This window comes from Puccinia triticina, chromosome 4A, assembly GCF_026914185.1.
Source record: "Puccinia triticina chromosome 4A, complete sequence".
NCBI lineage: Eukaryota > Fungi > Basidiomycota > Pucciniomycetes > Pucciniales > Pucciniaceae > Puccinia > Puccinia triticina.
In genome coordinates this window covers 3015911-3042538 of record NC_070561.1, presented here as the reverse complement: position 1 = coordinate 3042538, position 26628 = coordinate 3015911, and the positions used below count along the sequence as shown (strand labels likewise).

The 26628-nt window shown below is 48.4% G+C and overlaps 6 protein-coding genes across 6 annotated transcripts; 2 read left to right on the top strand and 4 right to left on the bottom strand.

The window, feature by feature from the left end:
* Positions 1-9060: 9060 nt before the first annotated feature.
* PtA15_4A374 (uncharacterized protein) lies at positions 9061-9457 on the bottom strand (the record flags this gene model as incomplete). The annotated part of the gene is made up of 2 exons (XM_053168251.1): positions 9061-9146; positions 9226-9457. The coding sequence occupies 2 exons, from the start codon at positions 9455-9457 to the stop codon at positions 9061-9063; spliced, it is 318 nt and encodes a 105-aa protein (XP_053019479.1).
* Positions 9458-10395: 938 nt separating this feature from the next.
* On the top strand, positions 10396-11267 carry PtA15_4A373 (uncharacterized protein; the record flags this gene model as incomplete). Its single annotated transcript, XM_053168250.1, has 5 exons — positions 10396-10398; positions 10539-10554; positions 10628-10771; positions 10876-11089; positions 11216-11267. 5 exons carry the CDS (start codon positions 10396-10398, stop codon positions 11265-11267), a joined length of 429 nt encoding a protein of 142 aa, XP_053019478.1.
* Positions 11268-11928: 661 nt separating this feature from the next.
* Positions 11929-13063, bottom strand: PtA15_4A372 (uncharacterized protein; the record flags this gene model as incomplete). Its single annotated transcript, XM_053168249.1, has 6 exons — positions 11929-12077; positions 12186-12299; positions 12394-12531; positions 12655-12757; positions 12825-12855; positions 12921-13063. The coding sequence occupies 6 exons, from the start codon at positions 13061-13063 to the stop codon at positions 11929-11931; spliced, it is 678 nt and encodes a 225-aa protein (XP_053019477.1).
* A 2789-nt stretch (positions 13064-15852) lies between these two features.
* Positions 15853-16104, top strand: PtA15_4A371 (uncharacterized protein; the record flags this gene model as incomplete). The annotated part of the gene is made up of 1 exon (XM_053168248.1): positions 15853-16104. One exon carries the CDS (start codon positions 15853-15855, stop codon positions 16102-16104), a length of 252 nt encoding a protein of 83 aa, XP_053019476.1.
* A 241-nt stretch (positions 16105-16345) lies between these two features.
* Positions 16346-18299, bottom strand: PtA15_4A370 (uncharacterized protein; the record flags this gene model as incomplete). The annotated part of the gene is made up of 6 exons (XM_053168247.1): positions 16346-16636; positions 16701-17006; positions 17076-17414; positions 17479-17969; positions 18043-18130; positions 18198-18299. 6 exons carry the CDS (start codon positions 18297-18299, stop codon positions 16346-16348), a joined length of 1617 nt encoding a protein of 538 aa, XP_053019475.1.
* Positions 18300-19579: 1280 nt separating this feature from the next.
* Positions 19580-22222, bottom strand: PtA15_4A369 (uncharacterized protein; the record flags this gene model as incomplete). Its single annotated transcript, XM_053168245.1, has 7 exons — positions 19580-19744; positions 19838-20177; positions 20253-20384; positions 20461-20594; positions 20665-21023; positions 21106-21176; positions 21255-22222. The coding sequence occupies 7 exons, from the start codon at positions 22220-22222 to the stop codon at positions 19580-19582; spliced, it is 2169 nt and encodes a 722-aa protein (XP_053019474.1).
* Between the last annotated feature and the right edge of the window lie 4406 nt (positions 22223-26628).

Here is a 26628-nt window from a genome sequence, read left to right as displayed (position 1 = left end):
TATTGGGAGGGGATAGAGATATTTGGGCTTTTCAAGCTGGAATCAGTATGCTGGACGCCTTGCGCTTCTAATGGTGCCAAGGGCCAGAGGTTTATACAAGAGCTACTGGCGAAAAGAGGGGGGTGAGATCAACTCCACACCCTTTGGCTGGTAGCTCTCCCCCTTGTAAGCTGACTTTAGGTGCAAGTCCCTCCCTTAGCGTGTGCGTGAGGGAGGGACTTGGGTTAAGTTCGGCCCTTGCACCGGGCTTGGGTGCCTTCACAACACATGCGCCTCTCCTCAAGACAACAAGGGCGCCACATGGTTTCCTTCTATTTTCCCCTTGCTGTTTCTCTGTCTGGGCCTTAGGCCCGTCTCATGATTTGTATCCTGGCTTGTTCCTTAGATACCTCGCCGGTTACTTCCATTTCTTCTTGTTACTTCTCAAGCCCCTCAGGGCTCTCCCTGAGGGAGCACCCTCTTTACAATTGTGATCTCTTCTTGGCCGCAGGGTATAAATAGACCCTGCAGGCCCATTGTTTCCTTTTTCTCCTCATGCTTTTACATATATGCAAATATATACGGACTTACTTCGCGCACTGCAAAAAACACTTCGCGCACTGCACAGTGCGCAGATTCCCAAACACTTCGCGCACTGCGGGTAAACTACGCAACTTTTTGAAGATTTTTCTTGACAAATCAATAGACAGGCTTCTCATTGGCCTCTCTGAATTTTTTGGAAGTTTTTCAAAGCATTCTTCTATGTTTAAAAAAATCATTAAAAACCAGAAGAAATGTTGGATTTGGGTGCCTAAAAAACAAGGTTCCCATAACCCAAAAATTTCAAATAATTTGTTGAGTAATGTAACATGTAAGAAAAGCTACTTCAAAACCTTTCAGGCACTTTGTGCAAGCATACAGGTCTGAAAAATAAACACATATTAGCACATTGCATCTAAATTATCCTCATTTTTCAGACCTGTATGCTTGCAAAAAGTGGCTGAAAAGTTTTGAAGTAGCTTTTCTTACATTTCTCATTACTCAAAAAATTATTTGAAATTTTTGGGCTATAGGAACCTTGTTTTTTAGGCGCCCAAATCCTACATTTCTTCTGGTTTTTAATGATTTTTTTAAACATAGAAGAATGCTTTGAAAAACTTCCAAAAAATTCAGAGAGGCCAATGAGAAGCCTGTTTATTGATTTGTCAAGAAAAATCTTCAAAAAGTTGTGTAGTTTACCCGCAGTGCGCGAAGTGTTTGGGAATCCGCGCACTGTGCAGTGCGCGAAGTGTTTTTCGCAGTGCGCGAAGTAAGTCCAAATATATATATACATTTGTGCTTTCACTGTCATTTCTTGTGCCTGTCACTTAGCTTTCACAGCTTCACACACCTGTCTTGCGTAGTCTATAGCACCCCGCTATACTCCCAACGGCCTTGGGCCTTTCCTTGTTTCAGGATCTCCGCCCTCCCGACAGGCTCCGATGTTTCCAGCTCCACCTGTTGGGTGCCATCCTGGGAGAGAACCAGAGCGCAGCGAGTTCACGTGGTCCATGGATGATACATGGAGCAACAGATCTTGCGTCGCGTCGCGGCCCCCCTTAGCCCCTGAGGTGCCAAGCCTCAGAGACGGGGACTAGGGGGCCAAAAAGTTTCCAACACTATAGATGGAACAATGCCTGAGAAGGCAGGGGCTTCAGAACCAAGCCCTCCCCCAACACCTCAGTAGCTGTAGCAACGGCTGGCTACACCACGGGTGAAGTTTTTGAAATGATTTTGATTGGCACCCAAAATGAATTTGGTTCAACTGCCTGCAAGGGGAAAGTTGCCAGACGCAGTCATTGAGGGGAGTGTTCACTTGTCTCAACAACCGGAGTAACCAGGTCACCAGAGGAGTACGTACTCCTCTCAATGACCCGGACATCCTGGTCATTCTTGAGAGGAGTACGTACTCCTCTGGTGACCAAAATCAGGGCTGTAAGGGGGCAGGTATTGGTGGAGCATGTTGCAACATCCAAACAGGTGGGCAACTTGGATGTGGTGATGGACCTGGCAGTTTTCCATTACAACAACGCTCCTGGGGCCTGGAAACTGATTCATGAAAGGCAACTGAACGGTCTTGCCATCAGGATCATCAAACTGTGTTACCATTGGAGTGTGGCACACTTACTAAGAACTCATCAAGGAATTATTCAAAGTTTTTTCTTTTAACTCCTTGCTGGCACATGACACCTATGAGACCTTTGGTTGACACCCCCGGGAGAAGCATGAACCTAGGGCCTTGAAACTCCTGACACACTTGCTTGGTAGGCCTACCTTGCACCCCCGTACAAATTGCTGGTGCTGGGTGGCAATAAAAATCAAGGACTCGTCTGATAGATAGATAAAAATGTTCTGCGGGGCACCAAGTGCATTTAACAGACATTAAACTTACCAACAAAGACAAGATACTCAGGTGGCATGTTGGCAATCCTGATGTCCATCTTTCTCCCTTCACCAAGTCTTGAGATGGGCTTATGTGTTGCGCAACCTTGAGTGTCAGGCTGAGTTGGCTTTGGAAGTTGTTGCGGATGGTCAATATGGCATACAGATCCCCCAAGGACTCAAGCACTGCCTTCTGTATCTTGTAAAGATACAAGGCCAGGTCCACACCAATAATATCCAGGATGAATTCCCACTCTTTGACAGAGATCATAAGCCGTATAGAGAGGCATCTTGTACCACCAAGTGTGTTTGAATGAACATGTCCTTCCAACGGCTCAGGGATTTTGAGGATATATTCTCATCAACAATAGTGTTGATGTTGTTGCAGGATTTCCCTTGGAGAAGGAGTTTCTTGAAAATCATCTTAACCTTGGCAACATACTTCAGGTGCCTAAAGCCAAACCCATTGAATAATCCCCCTTTTATTGTTTTAGGTTTTATGTCTTGGATTGTCATTGTCCCTCAATTCAATCCACATTTGAAGTTCAAAATGTATCAGTCTGACCAATCCAAATTTACTAGACAAACTCAAAAAACATGTCATGCTGCCTCAAAGTGCCAGCTTTGCCTAAGTACCTGCTTTGAGATGGCTGCTTCACACCAAGGAGGGAGGAATTGGCTAATTTTGGGACAAACCCTTGATTTTATCTATTAGGGGTTTTCAAAGGTGAATTGCATAAACTCACAACACCATGATATCATAAAATTTTAATCTGAAAAAAATGTGACACCAAATCACTCAAAAGAGAGCAATTATTCTAAAATGGTACAGTGTGTTTGCAGAAATTCTTGACACACCATTTTGTCATTTTTGAGGCCCAAGATAGACTTTTGGGCCTCTAGCTTTTTGCTCATGGCTTCTGCGGGGGCTGATAAGAAAGAATAAGTATGTTTGTTGATTACACAGTTGACCAAACAAAGATAAATAAACTTCTGTTTTTTCAACTTTATCAATTTGTTTTTTAAAATAAACGCTATCACCAGGAAAAAAAATAGTCACTTGATTACAAGTGACATCATGCCAGCTCCAGCGGGCTACCCACCATCTACCCACCATCTACCCATCATCTACCCACCATCTAACCAGTTTAAGAATTTCCACAGGAGATCCTCAGTTTTTGCTGGGCACCACTGATCCCCATTTCTGGTCAGCTGATACTCAGCTTTAGCTCCCAGCTTATGCTCAGCTTTGGTGCCCAGCTCATGCTCAGCTTTGTTGCCCAGATCAGAACCAGTCCTGGCCCAGCTTATTTTCAGCTTTATTCCAGTCATGGCTCAGCTTAGACTCAGATTAGGACTATCATTGGCCCAGTCAATGCTCAGCTTTGGACCAGTATTGGCTCAGCTGATTTTCAGCTTTGAATAAATCTCGGCCCAGCCAATGCTCAGATTCTGAGTCTGACCACTCCTGTAACAGCTTATGCTCATATGTGGACCAGCCTTGGCTCAGCTGATGCTCAGCTGTGGACCAACCTTGGCTAAGATAATGCTCAGCTGTGGACCAGCCTTGGCTCAGCTGATGCTCAGCTGTGGACCAGCCTTGGCTCAGCTGATGCTCAGCTGTGGACCAGCCTTGGCTCAGCTGATGCTCAGCTGTGGACCAGCCTTGGCTCAGCTGATGCTCAGCTTTGGAACAGCCTTGGCTCAGGTGATATTAATCTTTTGAATAGTCTCAAAAAATCTGATACTCAGCTTTGGAACAGCCTTGGCTCAGCCAATGCTCAGCTTTGTACCAGCATTGGCTCAGCCAATGCTCAGCTTTTGAAAATTTTTGGCCCAGCTGGTGTTAATCTTTGGAACAGTATTGTCCCAGCTGATCCTAAGCTCTGCACAAGCCTTTTCCAAGATGATGCTCAGCTTTGGACCATTGTTGGCTAAGCTGATGCTCAGATTTGGAATATTCTTGGTCCAGCTGACACTTGGATTTGTTTCAGGCTTGGAATATCCAATGCTCAGCTGTGGCCCAGGCTCAGCCAATGCTCAGCTTTGGCCCAGGCTCAGTCAATGCCTACTGCTCAGATTATGATGAGCATCAGCTGTTCCTGGGAAAAAATTAGGATCAGCTGACTGTGCCACATTGAGTGCTCTGGTGCAGTCCTGCAAGCTCTACAAGTGCTGGTGGAGCAGACTTGGAGCAGCACTGGAATAGCTCTGGAGCAGAAAACAAAGCTGCATCATGTCACTTGCCATCAAGTGACTATTTTTTTTTTCCTGGTGTATGCAGGGTGGGGTAGGAAGGGGGATGGAAAGTATGATTATAAGTGAAAAAATTGATATATATTTTTACAGACATACTTTGCGCAGCAGCAGAAAACTCCTTGCGCACAGAATCTGAAAGAATGCAGAAGACTAGGATGCATTTCTAGTCAGAAAACAATAGAAAGATAAAAGGAAAAACAATTCTGTTCATGTTATCTTGTTGTGAGATTTACCTAGGAGCAGGCTGTAGGCTGCTCTATTCTGAGTAATGTTTTAATTTAATAAAAATAACTATTTGAGGAGATTGCTCCTTGTCCTCCCGTTGACGATATTGCTAGACGTTGAGTATCTAGCTCACAAGCTTGCTTGATGCTGCACTTGAGAATTGTTTAAGCAAAGCCGCTACGTCTACTGTTTTCACAAGTGTGACATCAGTTTCAGCCTGATTTCTTTTTTATCTCTATTCTCTTTGTGCTTACCGCTCTCAGTACCTTGATCAAGGGAGAGTTCGGCTTTCCTGATTTCTATTGGTTTGACTTTGTCTGCCCAAAGATAATCGTAGGATGTTTTAGCTTTTGAGCTTTCTTTTTCTTTGCCTGGACTTATTTCAAATACTCTATCACTCACCTTTGGTGTTTCCAGAGATTCTGTCTTTCAGCAATGGTTGAAGCACGTTCATGTTCTTGCTGCCGTGGGAAGTTCATGCTAACATCAATTCTGATGATTAGTGTTTCATCCCTTGGCGCTGGTTTTGGACTGCGGAAATTGGTTTGCTTAGCTTACCTCTGTCCGCAGCCAATTTGGATCCCGGTACTCTTCTACTTTTTTTTGAAGAGTACCGTTCACTCAGGCTTGAAATCTCACAGAATCAACCGTCCACCAACGTCAAGCCTGCTGTGCATGCAAGCCAAAAAATACTTCACACACAGCAACTTCCCCCAAAAGAAGGAGGGTATTTTTCCCATTTTCTTTTTTGATGGATCAAAAGAGGGCGTCCCAACTGCCCTCTCCAAAACATATTGGATTTTTTGGAGGTGTCCTTGTGATGAAAAAAAAAATCATAATATTAATTCAAAAAAGCACTGCTACCCCGATAGCCCACCCCAGGGACTTTTCACCTGCTAAAACTTAAGCGGTTGGGTACCCAGCCCCTCAAAAAGAGAGCTTGAGGGGCAGCAGCTCTGGACCTGGCTATCCCATCCCCATGCACAACATTGTTATCTTCCCTTTTTTTTATAGGGGGGGAGAATGTAACCCCCCACCTTTGGGGTGTCACAAGATGGATCACAGGATCCCAAACAGACCCATACTTAGTCCAACCATTCCCCCGCCCCTCCTAGTTCAGCAGAGATGTTCCTTCCATCTCTCCTGAGCTAGGTGAGTCCGCCCAGTTTCCTCTTCTCTCTCCTTTCCTCTCAGCTTGTACATAGTCTAACAGAGATGTTCCTTCCATCTCTCCTGAGCTAGGATTGCGCAATCAAAGGAAACATTGGTTCCAGAAGTCCTCCCAAGGCAGCCTTGTCCTCAGCCTCGTCCCCTCGCCCTTGTCATCACACAGTGAAGCTCTCCTTGTTGAGAGCTTACAATCAGTTGGGCTCATCAAAAACTGAACAGGACCTCCTTGGTAAATTTTGGAAGTTGAGGAGACAGTTGGGAGATTGGGGTAGATAGTGGATAGATCTTGGATAGATGTTGGGTAGCTGGCTGGAGCTGGTGTGATGTCGCTTGTCATCAACTGACTATTTTATTTTCCTGGTGATTCTCAACTTGCAAAGAACTCAAAGTATCTCCAGGATGTTGGTTTAACCTGCCCTGATTATAATTCATGGCCAGACTTTGCTCAAACTTTGTCATTGGAGACCCACCTGAGCTAAATTCCAGCTGAGAGGTATCAAGAGAATTACCAGAGACTGATCCAAGACCAGCGGGTAATTGTCAACAATATCATCAAGAAATTCCAAAGACAGGGCCCTTGCCTAGCCTATATAGATGGCCCTGGCGGGACTTGGAATACCTTTGTCATGAATACATCAATTGATCACTATACAGCAAAAGGCCTCCAATTAGCTGCAGTAGCTTCCTTGGGTATTGATTCTCTGGTATTACATAACCCAACCACAGCTCATGCAAAGTTCAAGATTCCCCTGAAAGTCAACTCTAGCTCAGTATGCACATGGGAACCTCAATCAGCTCTGCGTCAAGACATGTATCAAATAGACTTAAATAATTGTTTGGGACAATACTTCAATGCAGAACCAATTCTCAGTAGAAGCAGTGGATAGATTGTTTTGTGACTTGAAGGGCCAGGAAAATCCTTTAAGTTTTGCCAGACTTAAGTTGTTTTTGGTGGTGATTTTTGACAAACTCTACCTGTGGTTAGTTGGGAGACATGCTTTTGCAATCTAAATTATGCATGTTAAATTCTACATTATGGAACAAAGTATGGAAATATCACTTGTGTCACAATGTTCAATTATTGGGCCCTCAGTCTGTGCCAGTCCCACATGGAGCTGTCCAATTCAACAAATGGCAGCTCAACATTGGTGAAGGTACAATTCAGAAGGAATTTGTAGAACAAATCCCGTTGCGTTTTGGGACTTTGTTCAGAAACAATTCAATCAAAGCCCTGTTGTCCAACATAATCAACTTTGTATACGGTGGTTTGGCCATAGGTGGTCAGGACTTTTTGGAAGAGTTTCTGTCAGGGTATTACAAATCAAGAGCAATAATTATGCCTTTGAACAAATATGTGAAGTTGGTTAACAAGCAGTGCCTGAGGCTATTGCCGTCAAAACTCCATATCTCAGCCGCGATTGATCAGATGACTGATTCTTCCAAAAAAGCTTTACCTGAAGAGATCCTGAACAAGATTGATGTACCCAATTTTCTTGAATGCAGCCTGGAGTTGAAAGTTGGGCAGCCTTTAGTATTATTGCAAAACCGACGGTCTAGCCAACGGAACAAAGCTTCTCCTCCTCAACATTGGACGTACCGTTTTACGTGTCAAGGTTTTGAGAGGTACTGCAGCAGGGAAAATTAAATCTTTGCCTTGAATAACTCTGAAATACAAACCGGATATGGAGTTCGCATGTACCTTTACTCGATTTCAGTTTCCGGTCGCCAGCGCTTTCGCAATGACTATCAATAAATGTCAAGGCCAGTCTTTGGATCATGTCGGGTTTTTTTTGCCAAGGCCTGTTTTTTCTCATGGCCAATTATATGTCGCCATTTCCAGGGCTACATCTGTAGCAGGATTAGGAGTTGCTTATGTACCCAAGGAAGCCTCTGAAGAGACCACCAATGTTGTGAACAAAACTTTGCTTGCGACTCAAATGAACTCATAACATATCATTTATGCAAATACCTTTTCATTTTATTTGAATTCATGTTATTGTGTATCTATAATGATATGTTCAGTGTTCCTGCAATGGAATTTTTTCATATCATTTTCTGAATTAACAATCATTGACATTTTGCGCGGCGCAGCCGCGATTTCTCTAGTACAACTAAAGAGAGGTGCTCTCATGCAAGCCTTCTTAGCTGCTGTATGCAGTGAGATTGGAGGACTTCCCATGCAATCTGGTACCCCCGCAGATGTCGGTTTACACACCGGGCGCACGAGCACGTCTGGGGACGGGCTGATCCTCCCGTCTCAGGACAGGACCTCCCCTGCAACGACATACGGCCAAGCTACGGGCCCCGTGCCAGGCCCCACAACGGCTCCGTGGAGCCGTCTTCCACCCCCTCGCATCTTCCGCTGTCTGAATCCAACGTCACAAGACGCAAGCAGCTGACGTTACCCAACTGCTTGGATCACGTCAACCAAACATGCTGGCCATACCAGACGTCCAATGGCCGAAACCAATGCACGCCATATGTACGGCATTGTACTTCAGCTACGGCGTGTGACCGTCTTAGGCAAGATAAAGGTTGCAAAAATCTCAGTTGAATTGCCCGCTTGCTCGCGGCAGCGGCACACAAAGTGTTCAGATGACACAGTGCCACCAACAAGTACAAAAGAGTGAGTTGTTAATTGTGCACATATCAGGGATAGAAAAGCAATCTGCCCCAACAAACAAAATACAAAAAAGCTACTATAGACACAAATGAAACAGAAAGAAAAGAGAAATAGGAGTTTTGTGTACAGGGGGGATGAAACATGGACACGAGTCAAACAGCAACACAGAAATAAAAGAGAAATATGTACATAGGAGTTTTTATGTACAGGTGGGGGGGTCAAACAGTCCAGAAACATGAGAGCGGACGCTTAGCGGGTTGCAGGACCGGAAGCAAGAGCAGCAACTGCACTTTCTTCCGCAAGAATGGCCATCTTTGCCATGACTTCGAGCTCAGTGGGGGGCCGAATGGTGTCCGCATCCAGCTGAGAGAAGAAAGTATCTCCTATAATTTTTCGAGGGTCTGGGTGACTGGATCGAGTGGATTGGAGGAGTGTTTGGAGTGCGGGGTGTTGGGGTCGGTAGGCGAGTCTGTTGCAAGGATGAGTGAGTGAGTCAGTGAGTTGTTTGTTTGTTTGTTTTTTCTGTGTGAGGAAGGGGGTGGGTGTACCATTGAGCAGACTGTTTGGGTTTCTCGTTTCGGTGATCCATGGGCCTTGCTCGAAGCCCGGGACTCTTCTGAGCAGGGCCCTGGTTTGGAGACAGTTATGGTAGAGGGATGCGGATCTGGAGGCGGTCTTGTTGACGACTGAGGATGTTGCGATGGGCATGTCGATGGAGAGGTTTGATGGCCGGTGGTGGGCGAAGGAGGAGTGTGCTGAGGAGGAGGTTGTGGTGGCCATGGTGGTTGCGGATGAGCGGATGGAGATGAGAAGAGGCTGGCTTGAGGGGTGAGTGGTGCTTGGGGCGGTCCTTGGGGGTAGGCGCCCGGGGGAGCCCGCAGGGGAGGCAGCGGCCCCGGGGGAGCCATTCCCACCATTGACCACTGCGTGGCCTGGAGCCATGCCGGTGATGGGGCCGTGGTATGATGCGTGCCTGTGGAGGGGCTGTGTCGTGAAGCCATGCCCGTGGTGGGGCGGTATTCTTGCCGGGACAAGTACGGGCAATGTTGTTTTGGACGGCGGGCGGGCACTCTATTGCGACACCGTCGTGATGTGGTCAGATTGCCGGCTCCTCGACGGCAATTTATGCCCGACGGGGCTAGAAGGTCTGTTTGGGGCAGGCTGGCCTAGCCCCGTCGGTGGATGGCTTTCGGCCGTCTTGCCTGATGGGGACTGACAGTTGCCGTACCTGCGGCGGTTCGATGTCAAATTTTCGCCTTGGGCGGTTTGACGACGAACTTTGAAATTTGTGCGCCCGTGGTGTATACCCAAAAAGTCTACATTCTTGCAGGGAAATCTAGCTTTGTGGGCTCTAGTCTTAGAGCACTTCTGGGAGGCCCGTAGACCAATACATCTTCTCTGAAAACGTTTCATGACCCAGGCCACAACCCCGGAGTGAGCTTCAATTTCTTGGCAGCCTGGGGGGACCGACGTCGTGAGGACGCTCATGGTAAAGCTGCAGGCGAAGGTGGCTGTGACAGATCGTCGCTGAGATGGCTTGGCCTCGGTTTGATCGAGGCACCCGCGGGTGCACCGGTGTGACGGTTCGAGTAGCCCTGGCCGTTTAAATCCAGCCTGTGTGCAAGGCACCACTGCCCCATTTCCATCAACCACCACCTCGCACTTCCTCCCCAAGAAACGCCTCGCACCTCTTCATCGCATCCATCGGATAATCCAACATGGTCAGCACAACCACCCTTGGCTTGACTACACGTCTCTGACTGCCCCCGGACCTGACGTGTTTCTCCCCTCCCCACTGCCTTACACACACGGCTATCCGACGTCATCAATCGCGGAAATGCTCTCGATCGGATCTTTGTAGCCCGCATCTGAAGCCGGTTTGCCGTTCTTTCCAACTGCTCTTGATAACCGCAAGCCCTGACTGACATAACCCATAAATCCCGATAACAGAAACCAAAGAGGCTTTCGCCCTGTTCGATAAGAAGGGCACCGGAACTATCAGTCGTGAATGTTTGGGCGATCTTCTCAGAGCGCTCGGTCAGAATCCCACTCAAGCCGAGGTTGCCGAACTAGCCTCCTGCGCGCCGGCTGACAGTTAGTTTGAACCTTTTAAGCAAAAAAAAAAAAAAAACCTACGCTGAATCTTTGGCGACTCAACTTGGAACCTGACTCTGCCCATATGCTTGAAATCTGCTTAGTTGACTTTCCGACCTTCTCGTCAATCCTCAATCGACCGGGAGGGTTTTCTCCTGCGGGTACGGCTGAAGACTTCATACGCGGTTTTCGAGTATTCGATAAGGATGGAAACGGGTACATTGGAGCTGGCGAACTTCGATACGTCTTGACGAGCTTAGGAGAAAAACTGACTGATGCAGAAGTGGACGAGCTGATGAAAGGTGTCCAGATCGGAGGGTGCGTTTTTCTTTCCTTGCAAGGTCCACAGCCGGATCTACCACGCTTGCAAACATTTGAACAATTCTGGAGGCTTCGGCTTTGTGAGTATCGTACTAACTAGACTTGCATTGACATCAACTACAGTGATGGCAACATCGATTACGAAAAATTCGTCAGGAGCATTCTGCAGCAATGACCGCGCCATTTTTTCTTCCATCACTGGAGTCCAAGAGTTGCTACGCTATTGTACTCCAAGGCCTCTTCACGCCGAAATTTAATTTATGTCGTCCCACACTTCCCTCAATATGGATTGCATCTGAAAGCTGTACATATTTGCGTTGTTAATCATCTTAGCGTGTTCCATGTGCTGTGACTAGGGAGACGTTGGTATTTGCCCTTCGCAATAGGACACCGGTGCCAGTCTCCCAAGAAAATTAATGTCCAGAGCCGATGCTGGCTCTGACTGTTCGGCTCTTAAGCCTCAAGTCGACCAGCCACCTGATCGCCTGTTTTGACTACTCCCCCTGCATCCGGTCACTACTAGACAGCATCATGGTTAATCACCTGACTGTGTTGGTTGCTTTGCACTCTTCCTGCGCTTGACTTTTCAGACTCACTGGGCTCAGCTGAAGTTGGGCCCTAAACGGCCCATCATATGGAGCAAACGCTTTGCCAAACTCTGCTTAAACTTGAACTGCTTCCCCGTATATTGCTGGTCCCTGGCTTGCCTTGGCGCCCCCTGATACGGACCGATAGAGCAGCCCCAAGATCCACGCTGTATCTTACTGCTTGCAGACTAACATTTCAAAGAGTGCCGTTTTGGGTCGAACAAATGGGTAACATGATTATGATTATTATTAATTCATTCGATGGATGACATTATCTTTAGCGTCGGCGATCAAGTGAGCATTGACGCGCTGGTCTTTCGATCGATCCAAGAGATCGTTCCACCAGGGGAACAAAAACCGATCAACGATCAGCTTGAACCACGGCGTGAAGTGATTATCTGGATTGTTTTGGTGAAGCGTGGCAAAACAGCATCACAGTGGTTAGTATGGATAGACTTGATCAAGATCCCGATATCGGTTCTGACTCTGTGAAGGCAACACTCAACTTGGATCGGCTATCATTGACTTGAGCTCAGCTGGTGATACCCATGTCACCTCTGAGCACTCGTTCGGATTGACATTCAAGTCGACATCACAAGTTAAAAAGAGGATATAGTCAACTTCCATCGTTTTGTGAGGTCAACATTTTAATCATGTCAGTACGTTCATCGGAGGATTGTTATATTTCATGGTCTCTGAATGTGGGGTGCGCACTTTCATGTTCTCCCCACAGTCCATCGCTCGGAGCCAGGTAATGGATTCGAGTGAGATAAACGAAATCTGAGATTGGTATCTGTGCGGGATCAATTCCAAGTTCATGATTCAATTTCCTTTGAGCTGCCCGTCGAACACCTAGAAAAAAAAAGGAAGGGAAGAATCAAGGAAGAAAAGGTTGTCGAACAGAAGGATTGGGAGCTGTGTGTAAGGAAAGGCATAACGGATGAAAAAAGATTGGAGTATATATATTTTACTGACCGATATGGTCTGTGAGATCCATCTCGTCTTCCCTTGCTAGTGGATGGCTGCAGCAGGTATTGGTCCAAAGACTCGGGAAGGTGATCTTTTCGGCGGCCCTCTTCTGCAATAAAAGCTTCCCATCGGTCGGGCGAAAGAGGAAGCAAGAAAAGGCGCGATGTAGCAGCGACCGCGGCGGCAGGATGTTCGCCATCAAATGACCTGAATCACGGAACAAAATCTATCAGCAATCCATCCCTCTTTGTGGCTGAATGAGGGAGTAAGACAGAAACGACGTGCAAGTTTTCTTGCTTTCTTCTCCGATCGCATTGTCATCCTCGTCCAAGAGTATCAGCCTCTCCTCCATCAACGCAATCTGTTCTTGATCATGGCCCTCGAGCGCGTCTGCCATGGTGGAAGCAGAGCCCATGAGGAACAAACAACGTTGAGAAAGTGATTCCGTTTCGGACTACGGGAGGTCTGGGTATGTAGCTCCTGAGAGGTTGTTCGCAACTGGAGCGCCCGCAGCGCAGCCAACCCCAGCCCGCACAACCAAAAAATCCACACCCGCCCGTGGACAACTCTGTTTGGGGTGGAATCCGGGCGATAGGAGTGCCACTCCAAGCGGTGCATATCGGCCAGGGTCATGCCGACATCGTCCGGCAGATGGCGTTGATCGCAACAGAAAACAAACTTCTACCGACCGGTGTCGGCTGATGAAACTGATAGCTGCTTCAGCTCCTCACACAGACCAACTCTAATGCGGGTGCTGGTCCTCCTCTTACCAAGTTTATCTGTTTGCTGCGTTCGATTTCTTGGGGCTGCCACTGCCGGAATGACTGTATATAGTGGCTTCTTTTAAAAAGTGTAAGTTTTGCCTTTTTAGGTTTTACCACAATCTTTTGAAGTTTGTAACAATTTTTCAGTGCTCAAAGTTCTGTAGATACGCAGAAATGTAGGACAGTTTGATCTACTGTTGTGACAGTGGGGGGGGGGGGGGGGTGATGTTTTTAACCTTCTCTGTATGAATTGGACAAATAAAGGGTTTGCAAATCAAAGAGGGAGTGTGCAGTTTTCCATGTGGGAAGGGGTTGTGGCGTGCCAGGGGTTGTGCTTGCCAACATCCTGTCAATCTGAGAACCCCTTCCAGACCTAGATCTGAGCCAAATTTTGCAGGGAAATCTAGGCATTGGGAATCTGGGAGCCTCCCAGATTGCTCCCAGATTGTGATAGGAAGTCATCATTATACTATTTGCAGGGGAGACACCAAACTTATGTGATGGTAGCTGCTAGGCCATACAGGCACCTTAAAAATTTGATATTGTATGTATCAGAAACAACTGAGGCCCCGTTTGGCACCGATATAATTATAGGTGATATAATCACTGATTAATTCAATAAAAAATAGAAAATTCAACATAAAGCCTCCAAATTTTTTTTGTAGGCAACCTACAGTGCTGGTCTCTTCAACTGTGAAATTAGATTCAACTGATTCAGCCATCTTCAGCACCATAATACCATTATATCACTTTTGACCGATATGAAGTGATATAATGGTATTATGGTGCTGAAGATGGCGGGATAAGTTGATTCTGGGTTCACAGTTGAAGAGACCAGCACTGTAGGTTGCCTACAAAAAAAATTTGGAGGCTTTATGTTGAATTTTCTATTTTTTATTGAATTAATCAGTGATTATATCACCTATAATTATATCGGTGCCAAATGGGGCCTGAGCTTACGTCTATCCCAACTAATGTGTGAGCTCACAGAATTGGGAAAACCTTGTGTACGACTACCAATGGATGATTTCCTGTCAGTCTAGTAACTCAGACTTCTCCAGATTTTGCAGGGGAATATCGGCTCAATCGTCCCAAATCCTAGGTCTGCCTCCCTGCAAAACAATGCAGCCCCTTTTGCAGTGAGAGACATGATGTTATAATATTTGTAGCTTTAAGACAGTTTGGGTGAAAAAAAAAGGCTTATGTAGACTTGAAGACAAGATGCAGGGCTTTGATATGGGTCATGGGCAGCCTATTTGACTCACAGGATGCTTTGGTGATGTGTTGTCAAAGTTGGAAAGCAGTCAAATGGGCTGAGGTGGTCCTCAGCTCTAACCCCAAGCTTCACTGCTTAATCCCAAGTTCCTCCGTTGGAGGCTTGCGCTTTGCGCAAAAGGGGAGCCCGCATGCCAATTCAGCACTAAGGACTGAGATTAAGTTTGATTTGAGTCCAACTCCAAAGAGAGTTATATTCCCAAGTCTAAAAAGATAAGCTTCTGCTTATAGTTTAGAATCAAGGTAATCTTGTTAAGTTAATCCTGCAGAAGACACATTCCCATAAACCTATATAATGTAGCTCTCTTCTTTGGGAGAGCTGTCTTTCTACATTTTTTCCTCAGTTGCCTGCCAACCTTTGTTTTACCCATTAATAGATATTGTACAACAACTGGGTTTTCAGACATCAATCTTAATCCTTATCTTCTCCATTCCTTTTTTACCTTGACTCCAACTTTCTTCCCTCTTACCAATAATTCAAATAGCAAATTAAATTAAGTTTAATTAAGGATAAAGAGAAGTAAGAGTCTCACTTCCCTTTGTCATTCTACCTACTTCCCAGCTTGCCTAACTTTCTTCCCACCCATAGTCTCCAATAAGCTTATTTCACTCTCAGTTAGCTTAGGCTAGTCTGGGCTCTCCGAGTCCCCCCTTTTATCCAAGAACAGAAGCCAAAATCAGTTACTTTACTCAGCGGTTAAATTGGCCATGAAATCCAACATGGGGGATAATTTGCTTGGTAAAGAGTTTTTCCAACCTCAAGGCAAAATTCATGTCTTGTTAAGTTGTTCACTTGGCCAATGGAAATAATTTTATTTTAAAGTTACAGATCATCAAAGAAAAAGTACATCACTGAAAAATTAACTACCTGCTGTTGCAGTTCTGGGACCCAAAGAATCTTTGGGCCTGACCTTTAATCAGTTTTGCGTTTTTGTATTGACTTGACTTGAAATCTGATGCTTGTGATGATCAAAACATGTACTGTAAGACTAAAAAAAAGGAAAATAGCAAGCCAAAGGTGCCATGCGTTGGCCACTTTAGCAGGCGTCCCTAGGCGCGCATATTCTCAGACAAATAAGTGATCTCTAGACAATTTCCTTGTGGATAAGGAGGCCAGGGGCAGTTGATTAGAACAGTGCTAATTGGACTAAGAAAGGAGCAGAGGATGTCTTGTCCGAGAGAGGAGATGTGGGCAAGGAGAGGCTCGGTGTCCTCGTCTGTCCGCTGCCGCTCCAGGGCTGCCGAGGAGCCTCTGACTCCCCCACGCCAGCCAAGCGGCGGCGAGGGCGTGAATGGCACCACTGCGCCCCTCGCCCGCCTGCGGGCGACCCTATGCGACGCCACGCAGGAGGTGCGCCAGCAGGACTGGGCTCAGGGTGGCGCGATTCGGGCCGAGACAGGGTGGGATTCAAGATAGGGATGGGCATTAAAAGACTCGCGTACAAACTACTATTACTATGCAACACAACGTATCTGGAGGCCGGGACAGACCACCCCGCAGGGGCTTTTGGGTGGGAGGAGAGACTTCTGGGGAGGACTGAGACAAGATAAGACTAAACAAAAGCAAGCAAGAGGCGAGGAGGCCGGGGCGAAAGGCGAAACGAGACAACAACCCAAATCACGGAAGAGGGGGAGGGAGGGGGGGGGGGGGGAAGGGGTTACTGGGCCATTTCGGTATCGGGGAGCTGCTCCAAGACCTCCTTGACGTCGTCGAGGAGATAGATCTCGGCGAGTCTGTTGACGTCGAAGTTGGGGCAGCGGTTGAAGCAGCGGGCGTTGGGCTCGAGCCCGGCGGCGGTGCGGTGGGCCCAGTCCTTGTGCAGACAGCTGGCGCAGAAGATGTGTCCACAGGAAAGGTGGATGGGCCGGCGGGTGACGTTGTCGGAGAGGGAGCCGTAGCGCTCGCAGCATATCGAGCAGGTGAGCACGTTCGACAGGTTGTCCTTGATCTGGATACACACCTCCGTGAGTAAGACTAGGAAGTGGGAGAGAGAGAGAGAGAGAAGAACGGACCTCTTGGAGGGTCTTGAGCGTGTCCTCCTTGGCCTGCTTGGCCACGTCCTGATCGCGCATCCGGTCGACGGCCTCAAAGACCTCCCTGACGGTGCGCACCTCGGCCTCGACCTCGGCCCTCAGCGCGGCATTCGCCGAGGTGAGGTTGGAGAGCTCCTGTGAGTACTGGAGCCGCTCGGCCTCGAAGCTCTTGGCCTGCCGCTCGAGCATCGCCACCACTTGGTCGGCGTCCGTGCAGCCCGACTGCTTGACGGACAACGAGTCGGTGACCAGCCGGTCGCGCTGCCGAGTGCAGTCATCCACTTTCTGCAAGAGATGGAGAGAATAGGTTAGAAAGAGATGCGGGAGGGAAGAGAGGAGAGAGGGGAGACGGACTCGGATGATTTTGCTGAGCCGGGAGGAGGTGGACATGGGGGCGAAGTCGGCGTGGCCGGAGGTCCACTCCATGCGGGCATTGGGCTCGCTGAGGCCGGAGTCCGAGGAGCAGTCGCTGCCGTGGACGGTGGGTGCGGGGGGCGCGAAGGACTGGTAGAAGGCGTCGTCGTAGGCAGACTCGTGTTCGCTGGGCGAGGCCATGACGACGCTGGGGACGGGCGGGGGCAGGCTGGCGGAGGTGCTGGGGCGGGGCGGGGAGGATGGGGGGGTGTGGTCGCCGAGGACGGTGCCCTCGGTGGCGTCGCTGTCGACCGAGAAGCTGGAGGAGGCGCTGTAGACCTGCGCACGGAAAGGGCGATGAGCACCCAGCAGGATGGGGGGGATGGGGGAGGAGGAAACGTACCTCGAATTCTGAGGGGGTGGTCAGGTTGCGCAGAAGGGTCTGTCGCTGCGAGGCCACGAGCCGGTTGAGGCCGGCGGCGTCCCAGAGCCTGAGGATGAGGCTGGGGGCGAGGATGCCGGGGCCGCGGTGGGAGGAGGAGACGAGGTCTTGGGGCAGGCGGCGGTGCTCGAGGCGCTGGACCTCGCGGGCGACGAGGGAGTGGGCGAAGCCGATGGTGGTGAACTGGTGGACCATCTCGGGGATGGAGGCGGCCCATTGGGTCTGCCAGGTGGTCCATTGGCCGGCCTGGGGGACCATGAGGCCGAGGGGGAACTTCATGTAGGTCTTGAGGTTGCTGGAGTGGTAGACGTAGAGGATGTGGGGGATGTTGAGGCCGGCGTCGGCGTGCAGGATGCTGGTCTCGCGGGGGGAGGAGGAGATGAGGGCGAGGAGCGAGGCGTCGTGCTCGAGGTCGGAGGCCATCATGGCGTCGTCGAGGACAAAGCCGCGGCCTGGGAGGGGGGGGGTATGAGGGGGGTGAGTGTGAGTGTGAGTGTGAGGGGGGGGGGGGGTGGTGCTACTGACCGACGGGCAGGATGAGGGTGATCCGGGATGGGTCGCAGAGGCTGGGGTAGCCCTTGCGGACGATGGCCTTCTTGAGCTCGGCGACGGTCTGGATGGGATGGGACAGTCAGCGGTGGGTGGAGCTCGGGGGGAGAGGGGGGGGGGGGGGGACTGACGAGGCTGGCCCCCTGGCTCTTGACCTTGACTTTGAGGCGCTCAGACTTGATGTTGGGTGGCTGTGGGCAGCTGAAGCACTCGTCGATGGAGATCATGGACATCGTGGATGATGGGGGATGGGGGGGATGGGGGGGATGGGTGGTGGTGGTGGGGGTGGGTTTATATGGTGGGTGTGGCAGTCGCTGGCCAGGGATGGGGGCAGTCTTTTCTTTTCTTTTGTAGTCGCTGGCCAGGGATGGGGGCAGTCTTTTCTTTTCTTTTCTTTTCTTTTCTTTTCTTTTCTTTTCTTTTCTTTTCTTTTCTTTTGTTTGTGTCATGCAAGGGAACCCGATGAAGGGGAATGTATGTACTCATCTCACCCACTCAACTCATCTCATCTCATCTTCATCTCAGCCACTCAAGCCGGCCTACTCAACATCAAGCGCAGAACGACTGACACTGTACAAGCATATGTACTCATCAACTCAACTCAACTCATCACCCGCCAGTGGCCCCGCCCCCAGAACATATGTACAACACCGAGCAAAGCCCGCGGCACCGAACAAGCAGAACACCATCTCACTTCCAAAAATCAACCCTTCCCCTCATCTTACCTCCATGAAGCGCTGGCTTCCTGGCTCATTTCCTCTCATCTTTTTACAGTACAATGTTTTGAAATACATGCAATCCTTGCAGTATCTAATCAAGTTCGGCCTTTTCCCCGCAACAAGCCTGATCTCGCTGCTTGTGCTGACAATCCCCCTGTCTACATACAGTACACTCATATCAATGGCCGGGTTGGCTTTGTTTGGCGCCGGCCTCCCATCTCATCCGGCTGGCCAGTGGATTCTCAGAAATACCATACAAAAGATTACGTGTCCGCTTCCATTGTTACTATGTACTAGACAGTCTTCCTGTTCTCTGATGTGCTAGCCTCCCTCCCTCACAAAATAGATGGTGAGATTTGCTTGGGAGATCATGAACCCAATGTTCAGGCAGAATTAAACACCAGTTGACTGCTGCTGTGTTTGCAAGCCAGAACTGTGTCTGTTGGCAAGTCCTTCACACACAACAAAAAAGAATGTTTAGTGCTAGTTTACACCAGCCTTTGTACGTGCTTCCTTACAGTCATCCTGCCAGTTGGGTGAGTTGCGGCCTATGGTTGCAGGGAGGAAGGAGAAATAAAATACATTCCATACTGCTCACTGGATTGGCACTTCGCAAAGGAAAGGAAAGACCACTTCATTTACAATCGGGCAAAGCAGCGACGGCTCGATGCATACACAAGATTGATAAGACAAACACCAAAAAAAAAAGTGGAGTAACTAAGAATACAAGAGCCCAGCGCCCGTTTCGAGGCTGGTTGATGATGCGAAGAGGGTTGAAAATAATAAGATATACATCAGGGCAGGAATGAGTACGTGGTGCCGATGGCCGCCATCACCACAGACACTACCAGCAGGCCGATGTTGATTATCTTCGTCGTCGGGCTTCTTCCCTGGCCTCTGGTCATGATCATCTCGGCCGAGACGGGCAGGATGGTGCATATGACAAAGGCTGCAAACGCCTATGGTTGTAAACAGGCGAGAAGAAGTGAGTGGATCAGAAAACTGGAAAAAAAAACAAGGGGAAGGATAAATATTAGAGATGAAATGCTCACCCCTAAAAACGCCATCACTCGTTCAAAGTTCGGCATCAATATCGAGACGATGACGACCAAGCAAGTAACGACAGTCCGGGAGACCGTCCTGCCCAGCGCCTTAGTGAACACGGCCGGCTTGTTCTTGCCCGCGGAGCCGGCCTCGTGGTACGAGCTGCGGAGGTCCGAGTGGGTCGAGCGAGGGCTGAGCTGGTTGGCGTGGCTCGAGACGGCATTCTTGGGAAGGGTGTGGCTCGGGGGCACGGGCGTGGCCCGTTTCGGGGCCGCGGGCGCATGCGGATCCGACATGTCGTCCAGCGCAGTCAGGTTGAGCAAATGCTCAATCGTGATGTTCAAAGGACTGCAAAGGAGGGGTAAAAAAAAGGGACGCGGGTTTAGCGCTCGACCTTGGATGGAGCGTGCGATGGTCACCAACCGAGTACACAGTGCAAACTTCGCAACCGGGTTGATGCCTATCATCCAGATCATGCACCGGTTGATAAACGGTGGATAGCCGGGCGTCCGGAGAAGATCTTGCGTGATTTCCTGACTGACATCATCGCCAAACCTAACAAAAAAAAATATAGTATACCATCAATGCCAGAATTCGGATGTTGATTTAGAGAATGAGGAAGGGAACACACATTAGGTAGCCAATCAGACCGACGATCAAGTACATTGATCCGGCGGCAACGTAGGCATAATCGACCATCCGATTGAACTCTTGCGGGTTTCGCATCTCTCTGGCGAGACTTGGCATGACCGAATGTCCGGAAAACTAATTGAATCCAAACACATTCATTCTCAATAAGGGAGAGAAAAGGGCAGAGGATCGGAAGGCATCTTACCCCGCTCATCATGAGGCCAGCACTCAAGCCCCATCGGTGGCTCGGACTGAGGCTAGTTTTGGCCGGGTCGAAGATACTCCCCGGGGCGTCCTTCTTGACGAGGCCGTCGAGCACCACCGCGCCGACGAGGGTCAGACTGCTGAGGAGCCCGATCAGACTCGCGTAGCTCAGCAGTCGCAGAGGCATAAACACCGTCGGCAGCACCAGAAAGAAGGCCAGGATCTTGAACGAGTCCGCTGACACCCCCGGGAAAATCGTCGCTAGTGAGTCGCCAAATATCACCATCAGGGCCACCGATAGTGCAAATAACTCCAGGCAGAATAGGCCTGCAATCGGATATTGCATTGACCGGCCAAATGCTTTCAAAAAGAACAATCAAACCCCATGTCAGTTTGACTCATCTGATCTCACAATAAGGAAAATGCAGTCTTTGAGAGAAACCTTTGTAGCAAATGTCGTTGTATGTCAGTAGGAATCGATCTTCGGCCATGAGACGTGCGAGGATTTTAGCTCTACGAACGGTCGGCCAGGTCGGTCAGTATCTCACAGGGGAATAATGATCTGTATGAAGATGGAGATTTTTGACTGACGTGTAGTTAGTGGAAAGGCCGCAGAAGATGAACAGGAGGACGCCGCCGATCCATCCCATGGCGGAGAAAGCCAAGGGTTCGGAGAGCAGCCCGACGCCGGCGAGGATGTTGAAGGCATTGAAGAGAGTTTGGCCGAACGTGCTCGTTCCGAGGGCGGGAGGAGGATGGCGGAGGTCGGCGCGGGAATGGATGCTGGAGGAGTGGGAGGGGGTAGGCTGACGGGTGTCGTGAGAGTCGGCGGCCGAGCCGACCTCGGAGTCGGGGCGCTCCCGAGGCCGTCTGAAGGAGGAGCGGGCGGTGGAGAAGCGGCGGGCGGAGGAGTCCGCTCCGGCCAGACTGCCGTAGCGGGGGAAGGCGAGGTGCGGGGTGATCAGCTGGGAGCTTTCGGCCGTCGGCGTCCGCTCCAGGGTCCGGTTGTATTGCTGCTGCTGCGTGGACCGGGGCGAGTGGGGCGGGACATCCCCCCCCTCGTGATGGGCCGGGTAGGAGCGCACCGAGCCGGACGGTCGGCGCGCCCATTGGCCCGGGAAGCTCCCCTGGGATGCCCGTGAACATCGCGAGGCAAGCAGGCGGCGGCTGCCGAAGGCGTTCGGAGGGAGGAAAGAACTCGGGAGGTCCCGGTCGGTCTCCTCCTCATCCGAGTACTCCTCGTCGTCTTCAGTGCGCTCGATCTGCCCGTCGCGATCGGTGTTGAAGGAGGTCGCATACGAACGCCCGTCCTCGTCGTTCTCACTCTCATCTCCGTCATCAACGCCGTGCTGCTGGCGCGAGGTGAGGTAGTTGGCGTTGAAGCTCGACTCGCTGAAGCTGTTCGGCAGATTGTCGCCAATGAACAGCTGGCTCCGGCGGTAGCTTTGCACCAGATTGATCGATGACGCAATCACGCTTCGATAGCCCGTGTGAGCCTGCTCCGGGCTACCGGGCGGACTGGGTTCGGGGCGGTGATTCGGCGGTGGTTCTTGATCCATGCGAGCGAGTAACTTTGTGTGATCAAGGGGAGGGTCGGAGTTGAAGGTTCGATGGCCTGATAACGGGATGCAACAAAGCGACGAAGTGGCCTGGATGGTCTTGTGAGATCAGGCTGAATGAACTGTATAACGATGTTCAAGATCTCACGACACCCAGATCAGAAGAAAGGTTCTAATATTCTATAGCTCCGCACGCCGCACATGCCCACTGCCAGGATTGAACGTGCCCCGAGCTTGGGCTGAATTCGATCTCCAAAGCCCAATCTGGCCACGTATTTGTTCATGTACAGACACTTCATGAGCGTCGATACTAGGAAAATCCAAGGGCTGAAGTGCACATTGCAACGTTGGAGAGTTGTGAATGACCTCTCATGGCGTGGATGATCGGGGGAAGCAGGTTTGGCGGCGCGCTAGGACCCCCACAGTATTCATCTTCATTGTTTGGTCGCTCGCAGTGGCCAGTGACCAGTGGCCAGTGCGAGAGCAGCGCTCTGTCAGCTGATGCCTCGGCAGCTGGACGCGGTGAGGCGACGAACTCCGCCCGTCGAAGATTCCCTGGGGGATTGCATGGCCGAGTCGATGTTCTGCTCATGACGGACGACGGAGGCATGGTGGAAAGAAGCCATCGTGGCAGATCGGCCTCATGCCGGCCATCCGCAAGCAGACCCATGAAGCACACCTTTGAAGGCTCGCTTCCACCAAGCCGAGCCATTCTCCTGGAAATGATTATTTGTCCTCAACAAGCTTTAGCCGAACATTAGTTCCGCGGGACCAACTCGGCTCAAGTGTCAACCCGTATCCATCAAACTAGCACAACAATAGCTGGGTCCAACGTGCTCGCTTTGCCCGCTGCATTCTTAGCATCTCTGCTGAAGAGGGACTCAAGGCGTACATAGATGGACGGCGGCTCGGCATCAGTAAAGACCTCAGCTATTCGCTGCGGTCACCGGGTTCGGTCCAACAAAGTGGCTGTATGTTACTAGAAACTTGATGGCAAGTTTTACCAAGACACATTCCCGCCAAAAGCTTGATGCCCCGAATCCCAGCTGCTGCTTAGCCAAAGGAGAGTGTTGATTCAGACAAAAACAATACAGAATGGTATCTTTCCTTGGTCTGACGTTTTCTCACAAACTGACTTACAAAATTATGTACTGGAGTTTAAATGTAGCTGGCAAAGCTGAGACAGATGAATCATTTTCAGCCTCGTGTTTTGGGCAGAAACAAATCGTGGAGAGTTTCAGCAAGGACTGATTTGAAGGAGGTTGAAAGGGAGAAGATATATATGTGGTGGGCTTAAATAGTTTTTTACATACTCCCCAGCCCATGCGTTGATCTCGACAACATTTCGCATATGGTATTCATCCTCAAAATTATGACCCAATTGCTGCTTCTTGTCCTCTTCACAACCGCTTGGTGTGTGAAGGCCCTCATCAAGCCAGAGGTGGATGAAATTGATTTTAGGAATATCCAGGGTGTGCACAAGCTCTTCTGATCACATAGAAAGCTCTATTGCTAATTGATTCTCATGAAACATTGGTCACATTACCAACTTGGAACAAAAACTTCTGATAGGGATGGCTTCAAGCTCCACTTTGGATTGTCAAGGGTCAATTGGCAACATGGAACAAGAAGCTCCAAAAAGACAGAGGGTTTCTTACTCTACACAGTATGAAACAGGGACTGCCAATGAGGAACAAATTTCCCCAAGCAGAAAGAGAATTTCTGCCTCTGTGAAAGCTCCTGATTCTGATTGTGCTTGCAAACAAAGAAATCACTGCAAATCTGTGTTTCAGAAATTACTGCAGGAATCCCCTTCACTAAAGCATGCACATCCAGAGAAAAGTCAGTAAGATATCCATAGATTGAGCTTTATTAATTTGACCTTTGGTTGATAACTTGATTAAATTACTTTGATTATCAGCTTCACTATTATTGAAATTTTGGGAACTCAATCATGGTCAGTTTCCTGTTTTGAGATTCTTGAGAATCCAAGAATAAAGCCTGACTATTGATAACAAATGTGTGAATTTTCAGATCAAGTCCTCTCTCTTGATAAAGATATGACAAAATTGTTGAAAATTGAACTGAAGGATAGGGTTTATCCCTTTCATTCAAAGCACATGGATCAGGATGAAGATTCAAGGATGAAAGCTAGTTTGACAAAGTCTCTCTTTCAAAGCATAAAAGAGAAGATCTCAATTTTAAAAGACGTAAGGCTTCTAGAGTTAGGGGGTTTCTATTATTCTTCACATCAACAAATTACCATTGCATCAATCATTTCAAGAACCATTGAAGATGAAAAGGTTACAATTCCACATTGGTTAAAACATTTTCCTGAAGGTCCACTACGCCAGATATCAAGGAGTGCTTGGAATGCATTCAGCTGTTCAATTTTGGATGAAATAATCAAGATGTTGGTTGATGAGGATTCTGAAATAAAATATCTGAAATTCTGTGATCAAAATCAAGATGGTGTTACAGGAGAGCACTACCTCTTCAAATCCATGCAACTTTTCCACAGGGAAGGCTTCCTCCAGCAAGGAAGTATAATTAACTACTTTCATAAGGACAAGATAGCAAACAGAGCAATTATCTATGCCCAAGATTCATGCATGCATTCTGCTGCCACATACAGCATGTATGAACCTTCAAATTTGATTTTTGATGTATTGGAATCTGTTACCAAGCACTGGTACTGGCCATTTCTCCCTGGGATCTTTAAATGTAATTCCATTTCATTTTTTCCATTGTATTTTGGATAAAATCAGCACCTGATTTTGAAATTTTTGTTCTTTTTTTGAACACAGTGATTGGCAAGAAAGAGGAAATAACTCTCACACTAAATTCATTATCATCCAAAATACTGAAATTTGGACAACTCAATATTCAAATGCCCAGAACACCAAACAAATTGAAACAAAAAATCAAGTCAATTTTGAATTTCATTCAAGAATATGTCAATCATCTAGAATCCATGATTGCAAATGAATCAAAATCTCATGATGGCCAAATGATATTCCAAATTAATACCATTAGAGATCTTGATTCAAGAAACAAGGTCAAACAGGGTGCTGAAAAATTAACTAATATTATGAAGTTCATGTTTTTTCCCAAGAAACCATACCTCAAATACAATGCTGAAGATTACCTACGCATTGCCATATGTCAATTACTGAATTTCACCCAAAATCACTTCAAAGGAATAGTAGAAGAAGCTGAAGAAAGTACTATTCTTCAGCATCTAATTGAGCCATATAGAGCTTTAAAACAATTAGTATTGTTTTACGCAGATTCATTTGGAACACATAGAATGCTTGAAAGTATCAACTTATTCAAAATAAAGGATTCCAAAATACACAAAACAGATACACAAGCTTATATTGCAAGAACAGTTGAAGGATACACAGAAATATTGAGATCAAAAATTCCTCAATTGCAAACTCAGTTTTCCATAGTGGAAAATCAGTTTTCCACATTATATGGTCATTCAAAAGAACAGGAAGATGTATATTTGAGATATTGGATGAAAAACTTTGAAAAGATTATTGATTTCATCAAAGAGGATGTGGAAATGGGATACATAAATGAAGAAATAGAGAGATCCTCTGTCCATCTTACTCAGGTCAACAGGACTGTCCAAAGCTCACATGTATTAATTTAACAAGCTCCAGATTTCATGAAATATTTGCTGCTGCAATCTCACTGCCCACCCTTTGATTAAATATATCTATTCATTGGTGCTATATTAGCCAGCTGCATTTCTGATTTCTCCTCTTTGTCTCTCAAGTTTGGTCTACCACAGATCTTTATTTTTGTTTCTCACATTTCATAGATTTTGTAGCATACACCCCGCAAGAATTGGGGTCATGAGAAGCATACAGGTTGTGTGGTCCTTTATGCCTTTCAGGTCATGAAAGTACTGTAAGGTGGTCATGGAAGTCCTGTCAGGTGGTCATGGAAGTCCTGTCAGGTGGTCATGGAAGTCATGTCAGGTGGTCATGGAAGTACGTGAGGTCGGACCCAACCCTGGCAAAACCACGTCTGCTTTGCTAGAGACCGGCATCATGACTGAATATTATTGGTCATGATGCCAGACCTGTTGGGAGCTGCTCAACTCAGTCAGTTTCCCGAGCAGATGGTAGTTGGTCCTGTGCACAAGCCCTTGGGGCAGCTTTGAACAGCAGGGGTGAAATCACCTGCTTCTTGACTTTAAGTTTGAGAGTACAAAGGCATGCTCTTGTCCTCCCAAGTATCAAGTCTCCCTCATCCTCTCCCCCATCCTTCCTCCTCACTCCCCCCTTCCTCGCTCTTCCCTCCATCACTTCTCACTCCTCCCTCCATCCCTCCTTGCTCTTCCCTCCATCGGTCCTCCATCCTCCCTTCATCACTCCTCCCTCCCTCCCTCT